The sequence below is a fragment of the Rhinoderma darwinii genome, chromosome 3 (assembly GCF_050947455.1).
Source record: "Rhinoderma darwinii isolate aRhiDar2 chromosome 3, aRhiDar2.hap1, whole genome shotgun sequence".
Taxonomy (NCBI): domain Eukaryota; kingdom Metazoa; phylum Chordata; class Amphibia; order Anura; family Rhinodermatidae; genus Rhinoderma; species Rhinoderma darwinii.
Genome location: NC_134689.1, coordinates 134,123,571 through 134,150,354, shown reverse-complemented (window position 1 = coordinate 134,150,354; position 26,784 = coordinate 134,123,571). Strand labels below are relative to the sequence as shown.

The following is a 26,784-nucleotide window of genomic DNA, read 5'->3' as shown; positions in this document are numbered from 1 at the left end:
TGACACAGTAAAGGTAACCTACCTGTGGTTTGTTGCAGCCATTAAAGAAAGTTGGATTACAAATTGGATCGCTGAGGTATGACTTTAACAAGTTTGCCCTCAGTCCCTTTGGGGGTTCGTTGGTCATTTTTATTCCATTCTGCAGTACAGATACAGGAAAACTTTGTGAAGGATAACTGGTCAGCCACAAGCGGAAGCTGGATTTTGTCTTTTCTGCATCGGTAATGACTCCTTCACAGATTTGTTCAAGATCTGCAAGCCAACTAATGGCCAAGTGGCAGTTTTGCAGTACGACCCATGTGCCTTCTTTAGCTGCCTACCAAAATTCGGAAAAATACATTATTATTCACATATCCACATATGAAATTAATTATGAATCCCTAACAATCTGGAGAAAACCCAAACACAATCATTATCTGGAAAATTAAGTTGTACAGTCTCTGTGACCTTTAATCAATCATCCCACTGTTAATGTTAATTTTCCTGATTTAAAAACCGGAGATGTATTTGCATTTTAATGGCCATTAAATGAGTGTCATTGGGAAGAAATAATAGATTCTTGGCCTTTTGGTACAAATACTTTGTAAAATATTTATGGGAAATGATATAAAAGATGTAGATGATGTTGCTCTTGTTATGACCATAATATCTTTCACACAGTGATGAAGAGTAATAACTAAAAAAAACACTTTATGTATGATATTAAGTGAATACACAGTTTTGAAAATGCTGCCTAGAGAGTTATGTACATCAATTATAATAATGACTTGCTGTTACCATAATTTGACTAAACTTTATCATAAGTTTGCATTCTAGTGGGCAGAATAGTGTAAGGAAGAGGTAATAATTAGAATATATTACTATATATACTGTTCAGCCATAACATTAAAAAAGCACGCCGTTCTTTTTATTACCTGGTGCTGTATTTCACGGGCAGGCCACTCCGTTCCGGGCCGCTGTGGGGTTACGTGATCTGTATTCTGACAACTCAAAGCTTACAGCGTCTACTGTAGAAGCCAGGGGTCAGTCTATTAATGCAAGTCTATGAGACTCACATCCAGGCTCTCACAGACTAGCATTGAGACCATGACTTACGGTCCCTACAGCAGACGCTATAGGATACAGGAAGTCCGCATGAAGAGCACGTAACCCCATGGCTGACCTTGAAATACATCACCAGTTAAGTCATTACACATGACTACATTGCACTATATTAGATTTGCCAATGGTCGGTGAAAAACCGTGCTTCTTTAAAACTACTGACTAGGTGATGTGAATAATATTGATTATCTTGTTACAATGGCCTCTGTCAAGGGATGGGATATATTAGGTAGCAAGTTATCAGTCACTTCTTTAGGTTGAGGTGTTGGGAGCAGAAAAAATGGGCAAGTATAAGATACTGAGCGACTTTGACAAAGGCCAAATTGTGATGACTAGATGAGCGGGTTAGAGCATCTCTAAAATGGCAGCACTTGTGGGGGCTTCCTGGTATGCAGTGGTTAGTTTTAAACTGGTTCATGGAAGGGCCGACAGTGTCATGGGCATTGAGGGCTCATTAATGTGCATGGGAAGGGAACACTTGCCCATCTGGTCCATTCCCATAAAACAGCTGTTGTAGCACAAATTGTTGAGAAAGTGACAGAAAGGTGTCAGAACACACAGTGCATCACAGTTTGCTGCATTTGGGGCTACGCAGCTGCAGACCCCTCAGAGTGGTCATGCTGACCCTGGTCCATCACCAAAAGTGCCGACAATGGGCATCTGAGCATAAGAACTGGACCCTGGAGCAATGGAAGAAGGTGGCCTGGTCTGACAAATGACATTCTCTTTTACATCATGTGGACGGCCGGATGCATGTGCATCGCTTACCTGGAGAAGAGATGGCACCGGGATGCACTATGGGAAATAAGCTGGCAAAGGCACTATGATGCTCTTGGTAATGTTCTGGTGGGAAAGCTTGTGACCTTGCATTCACGTGAATGTTACTTTGACACGTACGATCTACCTAAACATTGTTGAAGATCAAGTACACCCAACCAAGCACTGTGCCAGCATGACCAACCGATTGGTTGGTCATGCCGGCACACCCCCTCCTATGTCATTAGATGTTTATAAATGAGGGATGATTGGAGCACGCCGTCTTTAGCCCCAAAATGCCTCAAGATGCTACATGTGTAGCAAAACATGTCGGGGGGCTTCTCCAAATTTTAGCTCAATGTTATTCTATCTGGCAGTTATAATGGACTAATACAATGTACTGCAGCCGCTGACATCTATAACAAACTATCGGTCTAGATGTCATCAGTCCTACAAATTTAGCTAAACCTAGATACAGTTGTGTCAGTACCTATACTTGACCTGCCAGGATGCATTGTAATTTTAAATGATATGTTTGTCCCTTATTTGGTTAATTAATAAAGTTTAAAAATCTAGTTAAAAATTCTAGTGCATGAGTTAGTTGGGAAAAAAAACGGGTGTTCTTTGCCATTGGCAATTTGTTGTTAAAATTTAATTTCTTTGGCGTTTACGCCTCGAAAAACGCCTGAAAAAACGGAAGCTGAACGCCTACAAACATCTGCCCATTGAAATCAATGGGAAAAACAGCATTTAGTTCATACGGGGTGTCTTATTACGCCGCTGTTTTAAAAAACGGAGCGTAAAAAGACACTCAGTAAAAAGAAGTGTATGTCACTTCTTGAGACGTTTTTTTGGAGCTGATTTTCCATTTAAGGGTATGTTCACACGGCCTATTTACAGACGTAATTCGGGCGTTTTTGCCCCGAATTACGTCTGAAAATAGCGCCTCAATAGCGCTGACAAACATCTGCCCATTGAAAGCAATGGGCAGACGTTTGTCTGTTCACACGAGGCGTATATTTACGCGCCGCTGTCAAATGACGGCGCGTAAATAGACGCCCGCGTCAAAGAAGTGACCTGTCACTTCTTTGGCCGTAATTGGAGCCGTTATTCATTGACTCCAATGAATAGCAGCGCTAATTACGGCCGTAATGGATGCGGCGTTCAAGCGCCTGCACATGCCGGTACGGCTGAAATTACGGGGATGTTTTCAGGCTGAAACATCCCCGTAATTTCAGCCGTAACGGACGCCCTCGTGTGAACATAACCTAACACTATGAAAAACGCCTCAAAAAATGCCTCAAAAGAAGCCTCAAAAGAAGCTCCAAATTAAAAGAAGCTTCATTTTCAGCTTCAAAAACGCCTGAAAATCAGAGGCTCTTTTCTCTGAAAACAGCGCCGTATTTTCAGACGTTTTTGTTAAGCATGTGAACATACCCTCATAATCATGTACAATGAACAAAAGTTTTTATTCTTGAGTTTGCTTGAAAATTTGGAAGGTTCCATGGGTAAGCTCTCCGGTGTTCTCTGCTGGATACCATGTCTTTCTGTGTTACCTCTGTCTTTTCTATCCCATCGTGCATTTATGGTATAAAATGATAAGGGTACCAGAATGTGTAATTTCTAAACTAGCACTTATCCTGTACAGCTACTCAGTAATTTCCTAATAGTCTCTGTATTATCTAGTTTACACAATGTGTGTACATACAATTTTACACAAAAGTCTTCCCCTTACCAATGCATAGCCTTGTAACAATGCTATTCAATAATACTATTCTATGATTTTAAGAAGCCTTTTTCAATGTCAGACTTTTGAGAGGAAAAAAAAAGCCATATAAATGACATATTTCGCAGAGCAGTATAGAGATTGTCATCATTCACATCAGTCCCTGTCCCCAAATGGGGCTAACAACCATATTTTCCTATCTCGCACGCATATGACCAATTTTATCAGAAGCCAAGTAACCTATCAGTTTGTTTTTTGGGGTATAAGAAGAAACTGCAGTACCCAGAGAAGACACACTTAAACATGGGGAGAACATACAAACTTAAAGAAGCACTCCACATTTTTTTTATTGCACCCTCCATTTGTACATTGGTTTTTCAGTGAGATGCTGTGTTCAGAAATACTTACTGATTCCCGCATCTTCTTTTTTTCGGGGCCAGCGCCGCTCACGTGATCTTCATTCTGACTTGTCTGGAGTCACTGTGCTTTTGAGTAAATCGGATCTCAATGCAATACTATGGGAGCCAGAACGAGGCTCCATAGGAATGCATTCAGAGTCTTACTTCCGGTTTTCTGAAAAGCAGCGATTCCAGACCAGCTCAGAATGAAGATCACGTGAGCGGCGCTGGACCCGAAAAACTACAAGATGCAGGGATCAGTAAGTATTTCTGCACACAGCACCCCACTGAAACACCAATGCACAAATGGAGAGTGCAATAAAAAAAAGTGGAGTGCTTCTTTAATGCAGATGTTGCATGGTGGAGTTGTGGTGGTGTGGGGGAAGGGATGGCTTTGCTGGTAACACTGGTCGTGGTGGGACGGCATTTCATTGCATAATGCTGTGATAGCTATGCCAAAGAGGACCTGTGTTGACAGTGTCAGACTGTGTAAGAACACAACTTATTGACAAGGGTAATGATACCACTCAGTTGTCCATTTATTCATACATTTTCAGGAGGAATAACAGGAATAGCACAATGCAGAGAATTATTATTTCATGGGTAATATAAGTTTACTAAAACAGACCAGTCAGGAGAGCTGACCGGTCCTATTTAACCCGTATAGATTAGATACCACAGGGTTATGCAGTGACATCCCATCTGATCTGCACTTTGCTGACCCATCATTTTGATCTAAGCAGGACATTGACCCAAATTACACCACTAGACTGTGTATAAACTGTTTGACAAAGAAGAAGAGCGCTTGATGTCTCTGTCCATATATGGACAGTGACATCAGGGGCAAATCCTGTAGCGGAATCCCCATCCACAGCGTTGCCGACGCTGTGACCGGGGATTCCACACCAGGAGAAGCCCTTGACGTCACTGTCCATAAATGGACAGAGACGTCAGGGGCTTCTCCTGGAGTGGATTTCCCGGTCACAGCGTGGGCAACCCTGTGGATGGGGATTCCGCTTCAAGAGTTGCCTCTGATGTCACTGTCCATATATGGACAGAGACATCAAGCGCTCGGTCTAGGAGCGGAATCCCCGGCCACAAGTGGATTCCGCTCCTTCAGGGAGCTACAGTGGCGCTATATACAGGAAGGGGGTGCTATCTACAAGGGGGCTGTGTGGCACTATCTACAAGGGTGCTGTGTGACACTACCAACAAGGGGGCTGTGTGTCACTACCAACAAGGGGGCTGTGTGGAACTACCTACAAGGGGGCTGTGTGGCACTACCTACAAGAGGGCTGTGTGGCACTACCTACAAGAGGGCTGTGTGGCACTACCTACAAGGGGCTGTGTGGCACTACGTACAAGGGGGCTGTGTGACACTACCAACAAGGGGGCTGTGTGGCACAAACTCCAAGGAGGCTGTGTGGCACTAGCTACAGGGGGCTGTGTGGCACTACCTACAAGGGCGCAGTGTGGCACTACCTACAAGAGGGCTGTGTGGCACTACCTACAATGGACTGTGTGGCATTACCTACAAGGGGCTGTGTGGCACTACCTACAAGGGGCTGTGTGGCACTATCTACAGGGGGAATCTGTGAGTGGCGGGCTGATGGTCATTTTACTGTGAGTAGGGGGTTAATAGTCATTTTACTGTGAGTGGGGGACTGATGGTCATTTTACTGTGAGTGGCGGACTGATGTTCATTTTATTGTGAGTGGGAGGCTGATGGTCATTTTACTGTAGGTGGGGGGCTAATGGTCATTTTACTATGAGTGGGGGCTGATGGTCATTTTACTGTGAGTGGCGGGCTGATAATCATTTTAGTGTGAGTGGGAGGCTGATGGTCATTTTACTGTGAGTGAGGGGCTGATGGTAATTTTACTGTGAGTGGTGGGCTGATGGTCTTCAAGTGGTTTCCACCTCTGACATCCAATTGAAATTAATAGGAGGCAGAAAATACCTGCGGCGCTCGTTCGGTGCTTTTTTTTGCCTGTGTCTTTTGCATTAGCTTCAACGGCTTAAAGAGGCTCTGTCACCACATTATAAGTGCCCTATCTTGTACATAATGTGATCGGCGCTGTAATGTAGATCACAGCAGTGTTTTTTATTTAGAAAAACAAACTATTTTCACCAAATTATGACCTATTTTAGCTTTATGCTAATGACTTATTTAATAGACAACTGTGCGTGTTTTTACTTTTGACCAAGTGGACATTGTGGAGAGAAGTGTATGACACTGACCAATCAGCGTCATACACTTCTCTCCATTCATTTACTCTCACATAGTGATCCTGCGTTGTTCACTATGTGCAGCCACATACACACACATTAACGTTACTGAAGTGTCTTGACAGTAAATAGACATCACCTCCAGCCAGGACGGGATATCTATTCACAATCCCGACACTTCGGTAACATTTGTTTACAGCGCAATCTCGCGAGATCTCGCTGTAAATGACAGCACAGCGTGATCTCGGTGTGCTGTGTGAAAATAGATTGTTTTTCAAGATAAAAAACACTGCTGTAATCTACATTACAGCGCCGATCACATTATGTACAAGATAGGCCACTTATAATGTGATGACAGAGCCTCTTTAAAAAAATGCACAAAAAAAAAGTCAAATAACGCTGTCAATTCAAAATCTGCAGCAAAATTCCTGAAGGAATTTTGAGGCAGATTTTTTCTGACTTACAAAAAAACGCTGTGTGAACATATCCTAAGAGTGTACTGCTTGTTTTTAAAAAAAATTTTGTCTTTCTCAAAACTATTTTTCGTAGGGGTACCCTGAGGAATTGTTTTTTTTCCAGAGGGTGCCTTGAGTCCGAAAAGGTTGGGAAACTCTGTACTAGGCTACAGGTTCACGCCGGCCTACACAAGGATCCCGTCGTGGAGCAGCTCAGTTCGTCGTGGGATCGGGGCCTAGCTGAGTACAATTTTTTATTTTGGGGGGCACTGTCTACAAGGGTCAGGTGGGGGGCTGTATGGAACTGTCTACATGAGGGAGGTGGGGGGGCTGTATGGCATGATCTACAAGAGGTAGGTGGGGGATATAAGGCACTGTCTACAAGGAGGAGATGGGGGATTATGGCACTGTTTACACGGAGGAGCTGGGGGATTATGGCACTGTCTACAGGGAAGCTGTATGGCACAATCTACAGGGGGGGACGACTATCTACAAGGTTGGGCTGTGTGTGGCAGCCAGGGGAGGGGGGCATTATACTGTGTGGAGGCCACTTAGCGTACATCATAAAGTGTAGGGGCACTACAGGGGGCAATATACTGTGTGTGGCACTTAGGGGGCATAATACTGCGTGAGCACAATTAGAGGACAAAATACTGTGTCCTTGAAGAGGTTATATTATTAAAAATGATTATTAATCTGTATGGGGACACTAAAGAGGCATTATACTTTGTGGGGGACACTATATAGGGCATTATACTGTGGGAGGGCATTATACTTTTTTATAGGGCATTTTTTATATGATAGGGTTGGGGCGCCAAAAGATAATTTCACATGGGGCACCATCTATACTAAGGCCGGCACTGCAGAAGATACACCAAGTATTCTATTGCCAACTTGGTGACCACTTCTCATCCGACTAAAAGACAGATCAGACATACTCTCCCTGCTTCAAATGACTAGCAATAATTACCAGTATTTCCGTATGACAAATTTTAGTACAAAAACTGAGTTACCTCATCTAACTATCCTCAGATATTTTGAGGGTGAGAAGAAAGATCAGGATTGTCTTCATGTTTACAAATTTTCTCCAACATATTAGAAAAACTTCTTGTATAATATTAAGTGCTTTAGATTAACAGAATAAGAAACAATTAACGCCTACCTATATAGCACAATTCTTGCATCGATCACCATATGGATCTGTGAAATTGGGCCGTGTATGTCTAGCTGAGTTTAGTTTCCATTAATTATGTAATTATTGGAAAGAATCTTACCTTCTCAATCATTTTTCGAGCAATAGGACCTTGCCCTTGACCCAGTGAAATTGTTTGTAGATTCATACCGCCCATTTCTGAAAATAACAAAAAAGTTTTAGTTAAAAAAGTGTTTACTTCTCAAATTAATTCCTAAGTAGGTAGAAGTAATGGAATGTATTTTGGGCTGGAGGTGTTCTAGCTAGGCAATACAAATCTCTTGCTTCTTTGTGTTCTTACAGAAAATCAAACCATTCACCAAGAATAATGCTATCGCACATTGATTCTGCAGATGCTGTTCTTCTTAATCCAAGATAAAATGGAGATAGATTACCAGCACAATATCAGGAGAAATAAGAATCTGACAGATAAATACCAAACAAGGCGTAAGCTTTGAAATTACCTTTGGATACACTAGACATGATCAAGTCATAGAGGAACAAGGGAACAAGGTGATTAACACTGAATGCACTTAGAAAATGGATAGAAAAGAGAGAAATAATAGGAATAGTTGAATTGCTACATGGTTCATCATATTCATCGTCTTCTGGCTTGAACTAATTGCACTAGTGTATATTGTAATCACAGTGGTTTTTATTATTTGAGTGTCATGTTTTTATTATTTGTATATGACACTAGCAATTCTTTATTTCAACAGAATAATGAAAAAAAAAGAGAAAAATCTATGAACATATTACACACTAGCCATGTAGACGTCTAGAAAACATGACTACAGCAAGCTTATTTTACAATATATCTGACAGTGTTTCCTTTTGTGTAATTATTTTTGCATAGCACTTTAGGCTCAGTGTTGGGTTCAATGTTCAGCAATAGTGATGACTATGGGACTGCTGCCCCTGTTCTCTGTGTAGAGTAGTAGTCACCTGGTATAACAGTAGCAGTTTCCAGCTAGACTACAAACAGAAAACAAATAGAATGGATAGGGGCAAAACAGTTGCAGGAGCATCCTGCAGGAGGGCCGATGTTAGGTGGGACAAACTGGGCAATTGCCCAGGGCCCCCATCCTCTTAGAGCCCCCTGCCCACTAAAGCAGCCTTAGCAGCTACAGGGCACAAGGCAATAACATTTATGGGCTGCACGGCACGGGCCCCCACATGCCCGGTGGCGTTGCTAGCACCTCAGGATGCAGATACAATTGAATACTATATGCTGCAGGCAACTAAGGCGCTGGGAAAAATTCCTGTGCAGGCCGGCGTGATGATGTCGCTGCCTCTCTCTGACATGCGCAAGGGTCCCGCCCGGAGGCTGTGAAGCACTCTGTTTGTTGCAGGAATAGGGCAATGTAAGTAAAAAAAATGTTGTTGGTGCTGTGTGGCACTATATATAAGGGGGTGGGGTTTGCTGTGTGGCGCTATATACAAGGAAAAGGGTTGCTGTGTGGCATTATATACAAGGGGGTTTGCTGTATGGCACTATATACAGGGGGGGGGCTGTGTGGCACTATATACAACGAGGGGGAGCTTTGTGGCACTATACCCGGGGGGCTGTTGGCACTATATACAAGGGGAGGCTGTGTGGCACTATACAAGGAGGGGGGGGGGGTTTGCTGTGTGGCACTATATACATGGGAGGGGATTGCTGTGTGCCGCTATATACAAGCGGGGAACTGTGGGGCATTATCTACTAAGGGGGCCTGTGTGACACTACATACAAGGGAGGGGGAGCTGTGTGGCACTATACAAGGGGGGGCTGTTAGCACTATATGCAAGCGGGGCTGTGGGGTACTATACGCAAGGGAGAGGGGGCTGTGTGTCACTATGGACAAGTGAAGGGATCAGTGTGGCACTATATACAAGGGGGGCTGTGTGGCACTTTATACAAGGGGGGTGGACTGTGTGGTGCTATCTACAGGGGGCTGTGTGTGGTGCTATCTACAGGGGGCTGTGTGTGGCACTATCTACAGGGGGCTGTGTGTGGTGCTATCTATAGCGGGTGGTGTTTGGCGCTATCTACAGGGACTGCTGTGGTGCTATATTCAGGGCACAAAGGGGGCTTTATTTCTGTGTGGGGGCACAAAGGGGGCACGGTTACTGAGGGGGCACTTTTATTGTGTCAAGCACTGAGGGATCATTATTACCATCTGTGGCACTGTGGATTACAAGTTTGTTTAGATGATGGGGTATAGGTGGGGAGGGTGCGGGAAAAGCAAGAAACCAACATGTCTGTGTGTCAAATGCTGCAGAGACCAGACGTGGCTGGAGTTAATCCTCACATTGGTCTTGGCCGGATGGAGAAAAAAAGGGAAAGAGAACGACTCTAATCAGAGAAAACATCACCTGTGAGTCACTAGATATAAATGTGCTGTAATCACTTATATCGTCTGCAGAGCTCCTGTGTATAACTGGCACCTACCACTATATGGTCACTATATGGTGGTAAAATTGGACTTTGTATAGTGGTTTTTATTCAGTAACAGTATGGCGGTATTATTCAGTCACTATGTGGTTATGGTGTGGCAGTATTATTCAGTCACTATGTGGTTATGGTTTGGTGGTATTTTTCAGTAACAGTATGGGGGTATTATTCAGTCACTATCTGGTTATGGTGTGGTGGTGTTATTCAGTAACCATATGGGGGTATTATTCAGTGACTATGTGGTTATGGTGTGGTGGTATTATTCAGTAACAGTCGGGGTTATTATTCAGTCACTGTAGTTATGGTGTTGCGGTATTATTCAGTAACAGTATGGGGGTATTATTGAGTCACTATGTGGTTATGGTGTGGCGGTATTATTCAGTAACAGTACGGGGGTATGATTCAGTCACTGTGGTTATAGTGTGGCAGTATTATTCAGTAACAGTATGGGGGTATTATTCAGTGACTGTGGTCATGGTGTGGTGGTATTATTTGGATCTTATATTGTGTTATTATTGGTAATATTGGTCTTATAATGGTGAGTTATGTTCTGTAACGGTATGCAGGTATTTAATCTGGTATAGTGGTATCATTTATTAACTGTATATGTATATAGATCATGTTTTGTGTGAGAGGGGGGACATATTCTTTGGGGCTTGCAACACTTCTGGACGCGCTGGAACTCAGCAATGCAGTTCTCTGCACACCGCCTTCTGAATTGACTGCGTTATTGATACAGTAATTCAGCATTTAGGGCCCCAATTTTAACTTTGCTCAGGGCCACACTTTGTCTAAAACCAGCTCTGGGAGCATCATGTAAGTAAAGAAATAAAGACGGCATGACTTTAGGGCAGGTAACCTGTATAAAGTAATTTATATGTAATTTCAGAAAGTCTCTTTAATTGAAATAAACAGTAAAGTAACGTGACCATATTTTGCTCTGAATATATCCAAAATCTACCAAAAAATGCACACCAAAAGCACCCAAGGGCGTAGCTATAGGGGGTGAAGAGGTAGCAGTCGCACCCGGGCCTTCAACCTAAGAGGAGCCAAAAGCCCCTCAGTTGCATAAGAAGACACCAGTATTATAAATGATATATGGTTGGTGGGGGCCCTGTTATAGACTTTGCATTGGGGCCCCAAAGTTTCAAGTTACGCCTCTGAAAGCGCCATAAAAAATGTTCCAAAAAGTGCATCAAAGTTCACAAAGCCAGTTTCAGTTTTAGATTTAGGTCTATGGGATGAAAATGACTTTAAAAAATGCTGAATGCTATCAAAACAGCTGAAAAAAACTTCTAGGGTATGTTCACATAGGGTGGATACGCTGCATAAAAATACATAGCGTATCCGCCCTAGACGCCGTAGGGAATTTCGGACGAAAAACCGCACCAAATTGTGGTGATGTTTTTTGGCCGTAATGTCCGTAGCACGTTAAAAAAGGCTATAATTATATATGGCCATGGCGACGCATCCCTCTGATGTCCTGCAGCTCGGCCTCCTGGGATGATGTTTCATCCCATGTGACCCCTGCAACCTGTGATTGGCTGCAGCAGACGCATGGGATGAAATGTAATCCCTGAAGGCCGTGCTGGCGGCTGGAGCATAGAGATCTGGGTAAGTATAGGCTTTTTTTTCAGTTGTGATTTTTGCATCGGAATTGCAGCTTTTCCGCTGCAAAAATCACAACATCTGCTATTTGTTGCGTGTTTTACCTCCCCATTGAATTTAAAAAAACCTGCAACAGAAAAACAGCAATTCCGCAACATATATTGACATTCTGCGGATTAAAAATAACGCACGACAGTTCAGTTTATGAACAGTTTTTCATCTGGTTCCTTACGCTGCCTGTGGATGATATTTGTTCAAATCTCACCCACACTGCTGCTACTGTATTATGCTGTGGATTTTCCGCAATGACATCCGATGCGGAAAATCTGCAGTATTTATTCTACATGCACACATTGCGGAATTTGGTGCAGAAAATCCGCATCAAAACCGCAGGTAAAGGCAGGTAATTTCCGTAGGTATAATCCAAACCTAACAGTGTGGTTTTTGATGGGTTTTTAGGTGCAGTTTTTAAATTTTGATGCATAAATAGGTTCCTTTTTTTGCTGTTGATTTTGGTATGTTCTTTTTTTAAAACTAGTCAGAAACAAGTCGTAAGCAGAAATGCAAGACAAATTGACATGCTGCAGATTTTAAAATACGCACCGCAGGTCAATTTACGTGTAAGATAAAAATCTGCAATGTCTGGATGAGATTTCTTGAAGTATCATTTACTTTGCTGGTGCTGTATTACGCTGCGGGAGTATGTAATATGCATCATTTGCATTCAGCCTTAGGGCATGACCACACGTGGCGGATTTCCTCCGCAACTGTCCGCATCAATGCCGCACCTAATCCGGGTTGCGGATTACGGCTGCGGATCTGCACAAAATGTGCAGAAAATTGATGCGGACTAGCTGCTGCGGACTGCGGGAAAAGTGCTTCCCTTCTCCCTATCAGTGCAGGATAGAGAGAAGGGACAGCACTTTCCCTAGTGAAAGTGAACGAATTTCATACTTACCGGCCGTTGTCTTGGTGACGCGTCCCTCTTTCGGCATCCAGCCCGACCTCCCTGGATGACGCGCCAGTCCATGTGACCGCTGCAGCCTGTGCTTGGCCTGTGATTGGCTGCAGCCGTCACTTAGACTCAAACGTCATCCTGGGAGGCCGGACTGGAGACAGAAGCAGGGAGTTCTCGGTAAGTACGAACTTCATTTTTTTTTACAGATACATCTATATTGGGATCGGTAGTCACTGTCCCGGGTGCAGAAACAGTTACTGCCGATCGCTTAACTCTTTCAGCACCCTGGACAGTGACTATTTACTGACGTCTCCTAGCAACGCTCCCGTAATTACGGGAGCCCCATTGACTTCCTCAGTCTGGCTGTAGACCTAGAAATACATAGGTCCAGCCAGAATGAAGAAATGTCATGGCAAAAAAGCAAGACGCATCCGCAGCACACATGACATGTGCATGACAGCTGCGGACTTCATTGCGGAACTTTGAATCTCCATTGAAGTCAATGGAGAAATTCCGCCATGAGTCCGCCACTGCTCCGCAACAGACAGAGCATGCTGCGGACACCAAATTCCGCTCCGCAGCCTATGCTCCGCAGCGGAATTTTACGCCTCGTCTAAACGAACACTGCTAAATTAAAGTGTAAGTCAATGGACAAACGGCTCCGCTGCGGATTAACGCTGCGGAGTGTCCGCAGCGGAATTTCAGTGAAATTCCGCCACGTGTGGTCATGCCCTTAAACTGCCACACAAAACCTGACCTAAATACTATGATAATTCAGCCCTAGGCTAAGTTCTCACTTGCGTTGTATAATCCGTTACTTTGATCCGTTTGTATACTAAAATAACTGATAAAAACGGATCCGTTAAAAATCCCATTGAAATCAATGGGATTTTTAATTGCATCCGTTTGCTTCCGATATGTTAGTCGTCCGTTTTTTTGACGGATATAAAAGTGCAGAGGCCAGGACCCTTTTCTCCGTTCAAAAAAACAGATGTCTAATCGATCAGTTATTTTTAACATTGGTGTCAATGTAAGGCTTCGTTCACATCTGCGCTGAGGCTCTGTTCCGACGTTTCGTCTGAGCTTTCCGTCGGAACGGAGCCCTGACAGACACAAACGGAAACCATAGTGGTGACGGATCCTTTGCCAAAGATGTACGTTTGTCTCCGTTGTGCAAGGATTCCATCGTTTTGACGGAATCAATAGCATAGTCTACATTTGTGTCTGTTAGGGCTCTGTTCCGCTGGAAAGTTCCGACAGAATGTCGGAACGGAGCCCTAGAACAGATGTTAACGAAGCCTAATCTCTGTTGTGCAAGGGTTCAGTCGTTTTGACTGAATCAATACCGTAGTCGACTATGCTACTGATTCCGTCAAAACGACGAAACCCTTGTACAATGGAGACAAACGGAAACCATTGGCACCGGATCCGTGACTATTGAAATCAATGGTGATGGAAACGGAAACCTATGGTTTTCATTTGTGTCTGTCAGGGCTCCGTTCCGACGGAAAGCTCTGACTGAAAGTTGGAACGGAGCCCTAGCGCAACTCGTCCCGCAAAAATCAAGCCCTCATAGGACTATATCGACGGAAAAATAAAAAAGTTATGGCTTTTGGAAGGTAGGAAGGAAAAAACAAAAATGAAAATCCGAAAAATGGCTGCGGTGGGAAGGGGTTAACAATTTATATACAATAGGGCACATTTCTAAAAGTTTCTTTTGCAGTAAACCTGAAGAAGAAAATGGCACTCACATGAGCTAAATTATTAGGGCATGTTCACACGTGGCAGAGTTTTTCCGCTGCAAATGTTGGTGCAGATTCGGGGCAATTACGCAACGAATCTGCACCAACATTTGCATATTTGACAGGTAATTCAGACGTTGCAGAAAACACAGCGGACTTGCCACAGATTTCAGTTTTTGCATTGCAAAGGCTGAAATCTGCAGTGAAATTCGGCTTCTCCGCAACAGACAGTGCATGCTGCGGAGGGAAAATTCTGCACTGCAGCCTATGGTCCGCAGCGGAGTTTCCCGCAAACGTCTGAACTAACTTGCCTAAAAATGTATTGAGACAACTGTAAAAAACGTCCGCTGGAGAATTCCACTGCAGACTGTCCGCAGCGGAATTCCACAGCAATTCCGCCACGTGTGAACATGCCCTTATAGCGATTGACTGCCTTTTTGTGCATGTTCTCCTATCCTATACCATTTTTTTGCATTTGGTGTAAAACTGTGAGCAAAGTAAGAATAGGTTTACACCATGATTGAAAATTACGTTAGGCAGGTCCATTTAAAACGCCAAATGCAAGCAATTGTATGCCAATACAGCTGGAAACATCTGCCACTGACTAATGTAACACAAAAAACATATACTGCGCTGTTTATTTTTTTGTATACAGATATGTGCAAATATCAAAGTCAACTGCACTTTTCAGTACAGTTGAAGCAACCGTATCTTGACGTATACTAGCCAAATGTCTTCCAAAGGGACACTCTTTTTTGGCTAATGAAAGTCTATTGGACCAATTTTCTCGGTGTATATAGGGAATATTTACGTGTGGCGAACCTAGCCTTACAGCCTGTGTACTGTATGTGCAGATAATAAACATAGACATTTTCCATTTGGTCCCTAAATCTCAAGCAATAATTTCCTTTATATTCTGCTTTGAACAGGACTGGAAAATAATGCAATACTAATAAATATTGGATACTTAAAACTTCAAAGGGAAGTAAAAATTTCTTATACACTATATCATTAAATGTTTGGTGTATTACTATGAATTTTTTTTGTCTTTTATTTACACAATCAATAAAATAAGCTGAATGGTGTGTGCAGTTTTATCTTGTATTTCTATAATTGTTGTAGTCAAGGTTTATGCATTGTCTGTATTGTTCTTCGGCAGTATTCTCTGCAAAACTAATTATTCTAGGTTTGTTGGCAGTATCCCCAATGGGTCTATACCTCAGAAAAATACTGCCTCTTGTTAGTTTTCATACGGATAAAAAACCTGTGTGTGACATAAGGAGACGGAAAACACGGATGAGATAATAACCAATTATCTGCCATCAAATTGTACCACATGTTTCCTTGTAATAGGTGCAGCCACCACTTAAAAAATCATAAAACAAGCAGTCTAACAAACTGGCAATAAACCAAGCAATAGCTGTCAGTTTTTTTCTTACGGAACCTGCAGATCGTTTAAGCATATCAATGTTCTGAATTGCTATTTATCTGAAAGGAAGAAAATGAATTGTAAAATGTTACACCCCTCGACAAATTTAGGATGTAAGCGAGAGTAATGGCTTAAGCGAACGCTAAAAAAAGATAAAAATTGGAAAGAGCGGAATTCTACAAAGATAGTTTGTTTGGACTAAATGGAAATGTGATTATTTTGCTTGTTTTCATATCCTTTCGCTAATAGCTTGCAGGAACTTGGCAGGTTGTCAGAAATAATGGTGTTTCCATCACACAAATATGTAACTGACTACCCGTCTTGCCTCCTATTCTCGCTTTAATTTTGTAATACTGACAATGATGTTGTGGCTGTTATTTCTCATACTCTTCATTTTTTTGTTTTTGTTTATCTTGAAGGTTAAATCCTTGAAAATAACATCTAGTTACACTGCGGAGTAATTCATGATTATTTTACTACTCGTGATTAGCCGAGTGCAGAAGGCTGGTACGATGGCACATGGACATGTGATGCCGTACCATGCTACGCTGGATGCTGTATGTACAGATATATTCTCCCCTAGTAGCAATGCTTCTAGGGCACAAAATATCTGTATGTATGGCATCTGATGGAGCATGCCACAATTTGTTCTGATGGATTTGTACCGATTTACGACATAGAAAATACCTATGTATGTCTCTGTCTGAAATCGGAGACATACGAAGGTATAGTAAGGCCCCATGCATCTCTGTTAGTGTCCTAATAGAGCTCTGTACAAAACTGAGCCATAATACTGCCATCCACCGAGGCTGGGACTACACACTAACGTTTTGTAGAAAGGGCATATTCACATATACCAATTTTGGGGCATTCTTTGCTGTAATTTAATCAAAATTGCATCATAAAATGCTGCGGTTTAACAAAAAGGTGGCAGCAATGCAGCAGCCTTGTGAAATAATGCCACAAATTCGGAACATGTGGATACATCCACAGAACAAACATGTGTTCTAGTCTTCTAGTTTCTTGAAAGATGTCCAGTCAAAATGTGACCACTTTATACAGGGAACGATAAACAATGAAATAACCTCGCTAGATGGCTTCTAATCTTTGTTCATTAGATGGTAAAGCCTAGATAATTCTTGACTATGTTGCGTCATTTAGATGTAGATCATCAGTTTCAATAATATAATTATCATCACCTTGCTCTTCCGCAAATTTAATCAGCAGTTGTAAAGGATCAGCTCCAGATGACAAGACAAATATAAGTGGTATGCTAGAGGTGGAATCCATGTAACTACTCGGAAGGTCAAATGTTGGAGGGTCAATGTAAGCTGGGCCCATTTTACCAATGATATATTGCTGGACTGCTGGAATTACCTAAAAAAAAAAATAAAAAAACAAGAACGGAAAATGAGATATTGCACTACAAAACGAAAAAATATTACAAGCAGGACTGTACGTATTATTCACAAGATCAGTAATTATAAAATTAGTTCCCAAATATCAAGTTTCGAGTTGAGCAGTAAGTCTAGGAATAGTAGATGTCATGTATGATTTGTGTTTAAGTTTAATTTGGGGAAATAAAAAAAATGGATGCTGTTCTATACGGATTTGGAGTCTGTATTGCTACTTATAGGGTATAAATGGAATGTACGGGCCAGTTCACATAGAGTTTTTTGACGCGGAAACCGTGTCGGAAAATGTGCCAAAAAACGGCCGAAAATGCCTCCCATTGAATTCAAAGGGAGGCAAAGGCGTTTTTTTCCCGCGAGCGCAAAAACGGTCTCGCGGGAAAAAGAAGCGACATGCCCTAACTTCGGGCGTTTACGTCTCTGACCTCCCATTGACAACAATGTGAGGCAGAGAAAGCATATTTCGCTGCGTTTTTTTGCCTGCAGCGCTCCATAGCCGCGGGCGAAAACTGCCACAAAAAAAGCGGCATACGGCATGTAGGCAGATCAAAATCTGCCTCAAAATTCCAGATGGAATTTTGAGGCAGAATTTTCTGCCTGCAAAATACTCTGTGTGAACATACCCTACTCCTTATGGTAGATAACACCAATGGAAACCCTAAAAGGATAATGTGCATACTGATTCTTTTATCAATGAGGCAATGTGCCTTTGTGATCTTACACTTACTTGGTAATTATAAATATTATATATCTGTGAGACAAAATTAGTGTTATGGTCCATGCACTCGGCAAAGCTGCATGTATGGAGCATGTACACCAGCACTGTACGTGTTCATATTAGCTATAAGGCTTATGTGCGGCACTGTATTCTCCCCTAAAATCAATGCATATAGGGGAGAATACCTACATAATATGGCATGTGTTGGAACATGTCAGGATTTGTTTCTCACAGATTTATACCTCTGTGTGCCTCTATATAAAATCAGATGCACATGAAAACGCACAGTATTTCCCAATAGCAAGCTATGGGCACCGTATTACGGATCTGCAATATGGCAGTGTATATGATCTGAGCCCTAAGGGCTTATTCAAACGAGCATATTTCAAGTCCGTGTGCTGTCTGTGCAAAATACGGACAGCACACAGACCTATGCAATTCAATGGGGCTATTCACACGTCCATGTTTTTTCACGCAGCATGTGTCCGTTGCTTGAAACTCACTGCATGTCCTATTTTGGTACGTTTTTGCGGACCACGTCACCCATTGACGTCAATGGGTGCGTGAAAAAGACGGACAGCATATTTTTCACGCACCAGTTGCTAAAGAAATGATGAAGAAAAAAACAAAAACACCGATGGCACACGGAACAGAAATGCATGAAATACGCTCTGTTTTTTGCGGACGCAAAACGGACACACTCGTCTGAATAGGGCCATATTGTGAAAACAAATGTAAATTGTAAAGACGTAGGTCCACTGTGACAGTACGTAGGGTGACATAAGTATTATTGTATAGAGCTTTGGACATGGAAGCCCTTTCCATACTTTACTATCTTAATTATGAATACAACAAATTACATATTTTATAGGATTTCGTTCTAAAGCTTAATACTAATGTGTAGCAAATATAAATGGAAAATTGCTTCTAATCCTCCCTTAAGGAAATACATGTGATGCATCACGGTGCCTCTTCATTTCTGCAGCTTAGTGAATGTCCTATGGAGTTAATTTATTGATATTAGTCACATATTGGACACAGGAAAGACACACAGTTTGATGTCTCTACAAATTAGTTGAAGTTCTGCTCTCATTTAATAGATCTGACCTAATTATTTACTCCTCACAAATATCCCCTACAGAAAGTTTGGCTACATCGGAGCAAGTTACTGCCGAGTTGTTATAAAATATTGGGAATCAACATCTGCTGTTTCTTCCCTGCTGTAATATTTTTTTGGAATGCACAAAAAAGGCAATGACGGTTACTGAGTGCCAATCTTCACCATCGGAAAGCTGGCATGATTTGAGGAAGACCTGCTGCTTTCTCTTGTTGAAAGCTCATTTCACTTAGATTTTTTTGTTGGTTGCACATCAAATTTTCATTATGCCATTTACCGCTCTTTAAGAAAAAAGGGATGAAGGGCTAGATATTTTTTTTATTTTTCAGTACTATTGTCCACTGATTGATCTGTAATAGGTAATCTATAATACTGGGATTTTTTTTCTACTGCTGACGTTTTAATTTGTTTGTTCATACTGTACCTTTGGTGAAATATATTTTACATACACTGTTTATCTCAAGTACATGACCAATGCTTATTTAGCTTAGCTTTGGTAAAAATAGAGTGATGGAAAATAAACCATGAAAAGTTAGAATCAAATAGTGCCAACCATCTTCTTAGTTGGGAACCCATATATGTTATTGTGGTATCCTAAATTAGGTGGTCAGCAATGGAAAATGTTAAATATTTAATAGTTGGGTACCTACTAAAAGGAACACTAAATGTAGAAAATGCAATAAAAAAAACCATTCTAACAATACCTTCCTTAAAGGGGTTTTCTGGGATATTACATTAATCAATGTGTTATCTACGGGGGTATGCCCGGGATGCCCACCACTTAGCATAGAAAGATCTGTGGTGCTTGCTGGAGCAAAGAAGCCCCTTCATTGCAGATTTCCACACAACACAGTTTGTGACCGTAAGTCTGGTACTGCAGCTCAACCCTGTTCGGGTAATGAAACTGAGCTAAAAAATCTGACTCAGCCACATAAATGAGAGTAGCACTAAGTCGGGTACTGAAATCAAGGTGCTGCAACACAGCAGGAGTGCCACAGCCCCTTCAATTCAGTACCTGACACAGTGCTGCTAATCATGGTGGTACGGTCAGTCCGATATCCATTGATCACACATTGATAGACCATCAATGTTATTGATTGCTTTTATATTATCCTGTCTCATATTGCAAACAAAACTGTGGGAAATATATGAAAAATTATTTAGTATGTGTCCCCGGAAGATAATTTATTTCTCCTCTCCTTCTTTAAACCTTAGATTAGGCATGTCTCTGAGGGAGTTTTACACTGGTCAAGAACGCTCGTTGTCGATAATTAAACAGGGCAGCAAACAGCAGATGAACGAGCAAACGCTCATTCATCTGCTGATCGTATAGTTTTAAAAAAACTGAAATATTATCGTTGTCGGAAGCACATCTCCCGACAAGCTGCCAACATGATAATAATGAGGACGAGCGATCGGAGTAACGAGAGCTCGTCCCCATACATAGTTCCTTGTGAAAGTAGCAAACGAGCGCCGATCAACGATCTGTCTCGTTGATCGGCGCTCCTTGAACTAGCCAAAATTTCCCAGTCTAATAGGGCCTTTAGGCAACCGGCCTTCCCCCACTGCAATGTCTGCAATAGGAAAAAAGGCATTCTAAGCACTCCCTTGTGCCAGTTCAAAATGAAAAGTATTAGGAGAAAAATAAATGTGATCTATCATCTGATTTGGCATTCCTCTCATTATCTATAAAGGTCAGGAATACAATGGAATGTAACATTTCCAATATATTTTGAACATAGCTCACCACCTTCCCCCTCCCTGCACTCTGACCTCTGCACAGGTCACAGAGCAGGCCCACAACACTCTCCGATAGAAGTCAATGAGTCATTTTCTGACAGGTTTCTATGTTTAGGTGGTCGCTGTAAAGCATATCTCTGAAGTGCTGTTCATAGATCAGAGCAGCAGCTCAGGCAAAATGGTTGCCCTCATAATCATGTAACGAAAATAGATTTAATAAACATACATTTAGAAAATGTGACACGTTAGGTGATACATTCCCCTTAACACTATTTTTTCTAGATTTAGTGTTCCTTTAAGTTTTCTTAACTTTGCCATTAGCCACAAAACCTCAGGTTATGGCCTTGATGGTCTTAAATGTTTTATATACATTAGTTGCCTTGAATTTCCCTCAAGCCACAATATTCTCAAAAAGATACCTTCAAATCAAAGCCACCCTACCCCCTCCTGAAAAACGAAAACTTCTGTCATACCCTTAGGCTGGTGTTGCACATGAAGTTTAGTAGCAACTGTCATGCAATAGTAGCAGACTTGTGACTTGTGTGATTCGCATGTGACTTTTATTCACCCTGTCTTGATATTTTTTTGTGGGACAATTGCAAGAAAATCGCTTGTCCTATTACCGTTGCTTTAGCTTTAACTTTAGCCATGAGGTTCATGCACATTTTAACCTTTTACATTGTGTGAATATTATACAATATGTATATATACAGATATATAATCTAATTACATGTATAATATATATCTTACATAAAATATGATCAGTGAGGATTTGACTATGTTTTTGGGGTCGTTTTTAAAGCTAAAGAAGTTTTTTCAGGCGTTTTTTGGAGTAGTTTTTGGAGCTGCTTTTCCATTGACACAATGAAAAACAGCTCCAAAAAACGGCTCAAGAAGTGACATTGAGTTTAATGGGCAGATGTTTGTAGGTGTTCAGCTACCGTTTTTACAGGCGTATTTCGAGGCGCTTACGCGCCAAAATACGCCTGCAGAGACAGCGTATGAACATACCCTGAGGACTAAGGCTAATTTACTGCTGCTTCTGACCAGGCACTGTGCAGACAACAGTAAATGTGGATGTGCTGCTTTACCACACAGTTCCTGCAGATTGCAACATTGTTGCGACTGGTAAAAATCCGAAGGCGATATTTTTAATTGCTAAATTTGGAAACCTCTTAAACAGCATTCCACAACATTCCTGATTCATGTTACAGAATATCACATTTTTTTATTTATTGTGTTATTAAGTACAGAACTTGGGTCAATTTTTTCCAGTACCATGGAAACGTTTTTTTTGCTTGCAGAATGAGATTATGCGAAAAAAAGATGTACATAAGCCATGTATTCTGCGCTATGCCTTTGTTCATTTCATTTACCTTGTCGGGTCGTAGGCAGCGTATAACCAGTAGTTTCTGAAAAGCAGTCAAGAGATCTTCCCATGGGTCTGGCAATTCCATCTCGTTAGGGTGCGAAGAATCATATGTATTTTTCCACTCAGTCAGCTGAATAAGGTCATGATTTAAATAAGAAGAAATTACTATGTAATTACCAAATGGGAAATTCTACATATTAACGTGTCCATCATTAGTAAAGCTTCCTGTTCTACATATACTCAGCATGAATAATAATGCACAGTAGCCCAGTAATACAATATTCTAACCTTTTATAATTTCCTGGCGCTACTGAATACAATGACACTACAGCCTCCAGTATTTATAGGTAAAGAGACTGGAGTTGAAAATGGCAAAATATTCTTATACCCTGAATACTGCATGAGATGTTAACCCTTTCAGGACCAAGGGTCCTCGATGCCTCAATGACCAGCCCCATTTTTTCAAATCTGACATGTGTCATTTTATGTGGTGATAACTCTGGAATGCTTTTGCCTATCCAAGCGATTCAGAGATTTGGCCATTTTTTCATGTACCAGTTCAGTTCTGAAGTGGCTTTGAGGGCCTTATGTACTAGATAGACCCCATAAATCACCCCATTTTAAAAACTGCACCCCTCAAGGTATTAAAAACAGCATTCAGAAAGTTTATTAACCCTTTAGGCGTTTCACAGGAATTAAAAATGTAATTTTTTTGGGCGAAATTCATTTGTAATACATTTTTTTCTGTAACACAGAAAGTTTTACCTGAGACATGCAACTTAATATTTATTGCCCAGATTCTGCAGTTTTTAGAAATATCGCACATATGGCTCTAGTGTGATACTGGACTGAAGCACCGGCCTCAGAAGCAAAGGAGCACCTAGAGGATTTTGGGGTCCCTTTTTTTAGAATATATTTTAGGCACCATATCAGGTTTGAAGAGGTGGTGCCAAAACAGTGGAATCTCCCCAAAAGTGATTTGGAAAACTACACACCTCAAGGAATTTATCTAGGGGTATAGTCAGCATCTTGACCTGACAGGTCTTTTGCTGTATTTATTGCAATATGTCTGTGAAAATGAAAATCTACCTTTTTTTCTGAAAAAATATAATGTAATTTTTACAAGGAATAAAGAATAAAAAGCACCCCAAAACTTGTAAAGCTATTTCTCCCGATTACGGCAATATCCCATATGTGGTAATACACTGCTGTTTGGACCCACAGCAGAGCTCTGAAGGGAAGGATCGCCATTTGGCTTTTGGAGCGCAGATTTTACTTACTAGTAGTACTAGTATTGAATTTGTTTCCTGAGAATCTAAAGTCCTTAACCAAATTCAAGAAAGCTGTCATTCAGTCAACTGCTAAAGGTAATGTCCTCTGTCTAGCCTTTCTGAAAACTAAAAATCCAGTTGTATCTTTCTGTCCAGCATCTCTAAGTGATTTTGAGGGGCATTGGGTGATCACGGTCCAGATAGAGTTTTCTAAAAGATGGAGGCTTTTACAGTCTGCACATGCGCACACTGTACTCTGCCCAGTATGGATAAAGTGGTCACGTGTTCTCTCATGTGACCACTATCTGTATGATATACTAGGGCAAGGAATTTTCATAATACACCCCTGACACATTCAGGGGACACAATTGGATTACGCAGATTGAAAACTAACCTATCAGTTTCCCACAACAGGTGCCACTAAGAAAAAGCTGATGCCTATGTTCAGCTGTACATTAACAAATAAACAACATATTTTTTTTCGCCTTCTACAGATATTGTAATAACTGTTGTGATCTGAAGAAAATGTCTTTCCATTTACACCTACACTGTTGAGAAGTCTGTGAACAACTATTAGTATATATGAATTACTAGAAGAAAGATCCCGGGTTGTAACAAGATAGAACTGTGCCCCATACCCCCCTTTTTGATCGGAAACCCCCTGCCAGATCTGACATTTTTTAAAAAAAAGCTGCCTCTCAGGCACCTAAATCAAGCCATGGCGCATCCAAGTTCCCAATGTTGGGCATCCTATTTATGTGTTGCATTGCATACATAATCCTGATATTGCCCGTCATCTGGACCTCATATGCTCTGCAGCGCAGGCCATTGCCGGGGGCTCCCTTTTCTCCTGAGCACGGTTGCACCGCCAGCAATCGCAGTCGCTACGCCACTATACAGATCTACTTGGAGACTTGTTTCATCTGATTATACACAGTTTCAGTATCTGATACTACTGAATCTATAGTGATTAATTTGATCTTTAAATTAAAGCTGCTTTAATTAACCATTATATTAGAATCTACCATTTTAGAAAATAGTTTTTAATTGTTATATTTTTAGAAGGCGTAAGAATCGATTGATGTTTTAAACATCATATATTATTTGTAGTTTCACATTTTATCACTGTCAGTGGGAAATCATTTCCATAATTATCAATTTAACAGCCCATCCCCCAGCATTATGGCTTAGACTACATGCTATATTTTACCATTTGCAAACTCCTAGGAGATTTCTATTAAGGGCTAGGAAATGTTCAAAAGAACACCCTCCTATAATTAACTAATAGACAACTCTGTATATACTTATAACATACCAGAAGAAAGCAGTATACAGCCACATGTATATAAAAACATAACAAATTTTATTGTACATATACGACAAACAATGCTAAAAAAAATCTATGTGAAAGACTCTAATATTAATACATGGTATAGCAGAAAAGACCATAAATGCTGGGTCCGAACTGTATATTATCTCTATAGTACAGACACATGTAATATATGGACGGCTGTATATAGTTACACACAATTCAAAGTTAACTTAAAAAAACTCTATTAGTAATATTTCTATTCCTCTATAAGGATTTTTGGCATTGCAAAAAAAGGGAGAAAGTGCCAGTGCATAATAATAATTTGAGTTAGTGAAGAGTCAGCCTTACCCATCTCCACAATAAAATGGTCCCGCACAACCAGTATATACCCCAACGCGCGTTTCTCGGTAATCTGCTTCCTCAGGGGGTGCATAGTGTCCTGACATTGCCTGGCCCTTATATAGTATAGATAACAGGTGTTCCTAGTCTCTAAACGGCGCCAATGAGCTCTCGGCACATACCCATTTCGCGTGACTGGAAGTGGGGCATGCCTCACTTCCGGTCACATCAACTGGAATGCGCCGAGCAAATACCCAGCATTAATGTTTTTTTCTGCTATACCATGTATTAATATTAGAGTTCTTCACATATATTCTTTTAGCATTTTTTGTCGTATATGTACAATAAAATTTGTTATATTTTTATATACATGTGGCTATATACTCCTTTTCTTTTTGTATGTTACATGCTATATTTTGTAGGAAAGATTTGTAAGATTTTTACAATGTTGTTAAATCAACAGGACAAGACACAACTGTTTCATATATTACAAAGCTAAAATGGAGCGATGCACTCGGCTGTTTCTTTCATTCCCACAGACTTTGAATGGAGTGGCAGCCACTGCTCCATTCAATGTCCTCCTCACTGCACTTTAACAGTGAGGCGGAACATGGAGGTTGGTCATCCTTTTCGTATGATTTGCTAATTTGTCATGTTTAAATGTTTTAGATCATCCAACTAATTTTAATATAAGATAAAGACAACGCGAGTAAATCCCAAAATGCAGCTTTTAAAGGCTCATTCCCTGTATTGAGGATAAAGATTTTTTCGAAGCCTATATCACCCATGTGAAAAAGTAATTGCCCTCTAAACCTAATAACTGGTTGTGCCACCCTTGGCAGTAACAACTGCAATGAAATGTTTGTGATAACTTGATGATGTTCTTATGGTCGAATGTGGTGTTAGTTCTACGTCAAATGTAATGAGACCCATACTTTCCAAAGTGTTCCCCTTTTGACTCATCATTTCCCATAATATCATACTAAAAGTCTTGGGTCATCTAAATTTTTTTGGGCAAATGTGAGACGAGCCTTTGTATTCTTTATGGTCAGCAGTGCTTTGTGCCTTACAACTCCCATGGATGCCATTTTTGCCAAGTGTCTTTCTTATTGTGGGATCATATACATTGACCTTAACTTAAGTGAGGCCTGCAGTTCTTTAGATGTTCGCATGGGTACTTTTGTGCCCTTCTGGATGAATTATCGATGCGATATTGGTGAAATGGTGGTGGGCCGGACACTCCTGGGAAGGTACACCACTGTTCCAAGGTTTCTCCATTTGTGGATGATGGATCTCACTGTGGTCCGCTGGAGTCCCAGCGCCTTAGCAACGGATTTGTAACCCTTTCCAGACTGCTAGATTTAAATGACTTTATTTGGCATTTGTACTTGAATCTCTTTAGAACGTGGCATCATGTGCTGCTTTTTGAGACCTTCTTGCCGGCTTCACATTGCCAAAGAGGTTCTATTTAA

At 41.2% G+C, this 26,784-nt stretch overlaps 1 protein-coding gene across 1 annotated transcript in view; it reads right to left on the bottom strand.

The window, feature by feature from the left end:
• The window catches only part of LOC142750387 (dynein axonemal heavy chain 3-like), a 1,255,980-nt gene that overhangs the window by 60,315 nt on the left and 1,168,881 nt on the right, over window positions 1-26,784 (bottom strand). The window contains exons 67-70 of the mRNA XM_075859390.1: window positions 22,395-22,520; window positions 17,231-17,408; window positions 7,940-8,016; window positions 23-316 (exon numbers count right to left, since the gene is read on the bottom strand). Coding sequence (XP_075715505.1) covers window positions 23-316; window positions 7,940-8,016; window positions 17,231-17,408; window positions 22,395-22,520 — 675 coding nt within the window. The remainder of the gene's footprint in view (window positions 1-22; window positions 317-7,939; window positions 8,017-17,230; window positions 17,409-22,394; window positions 22,521-26,784) is intronic.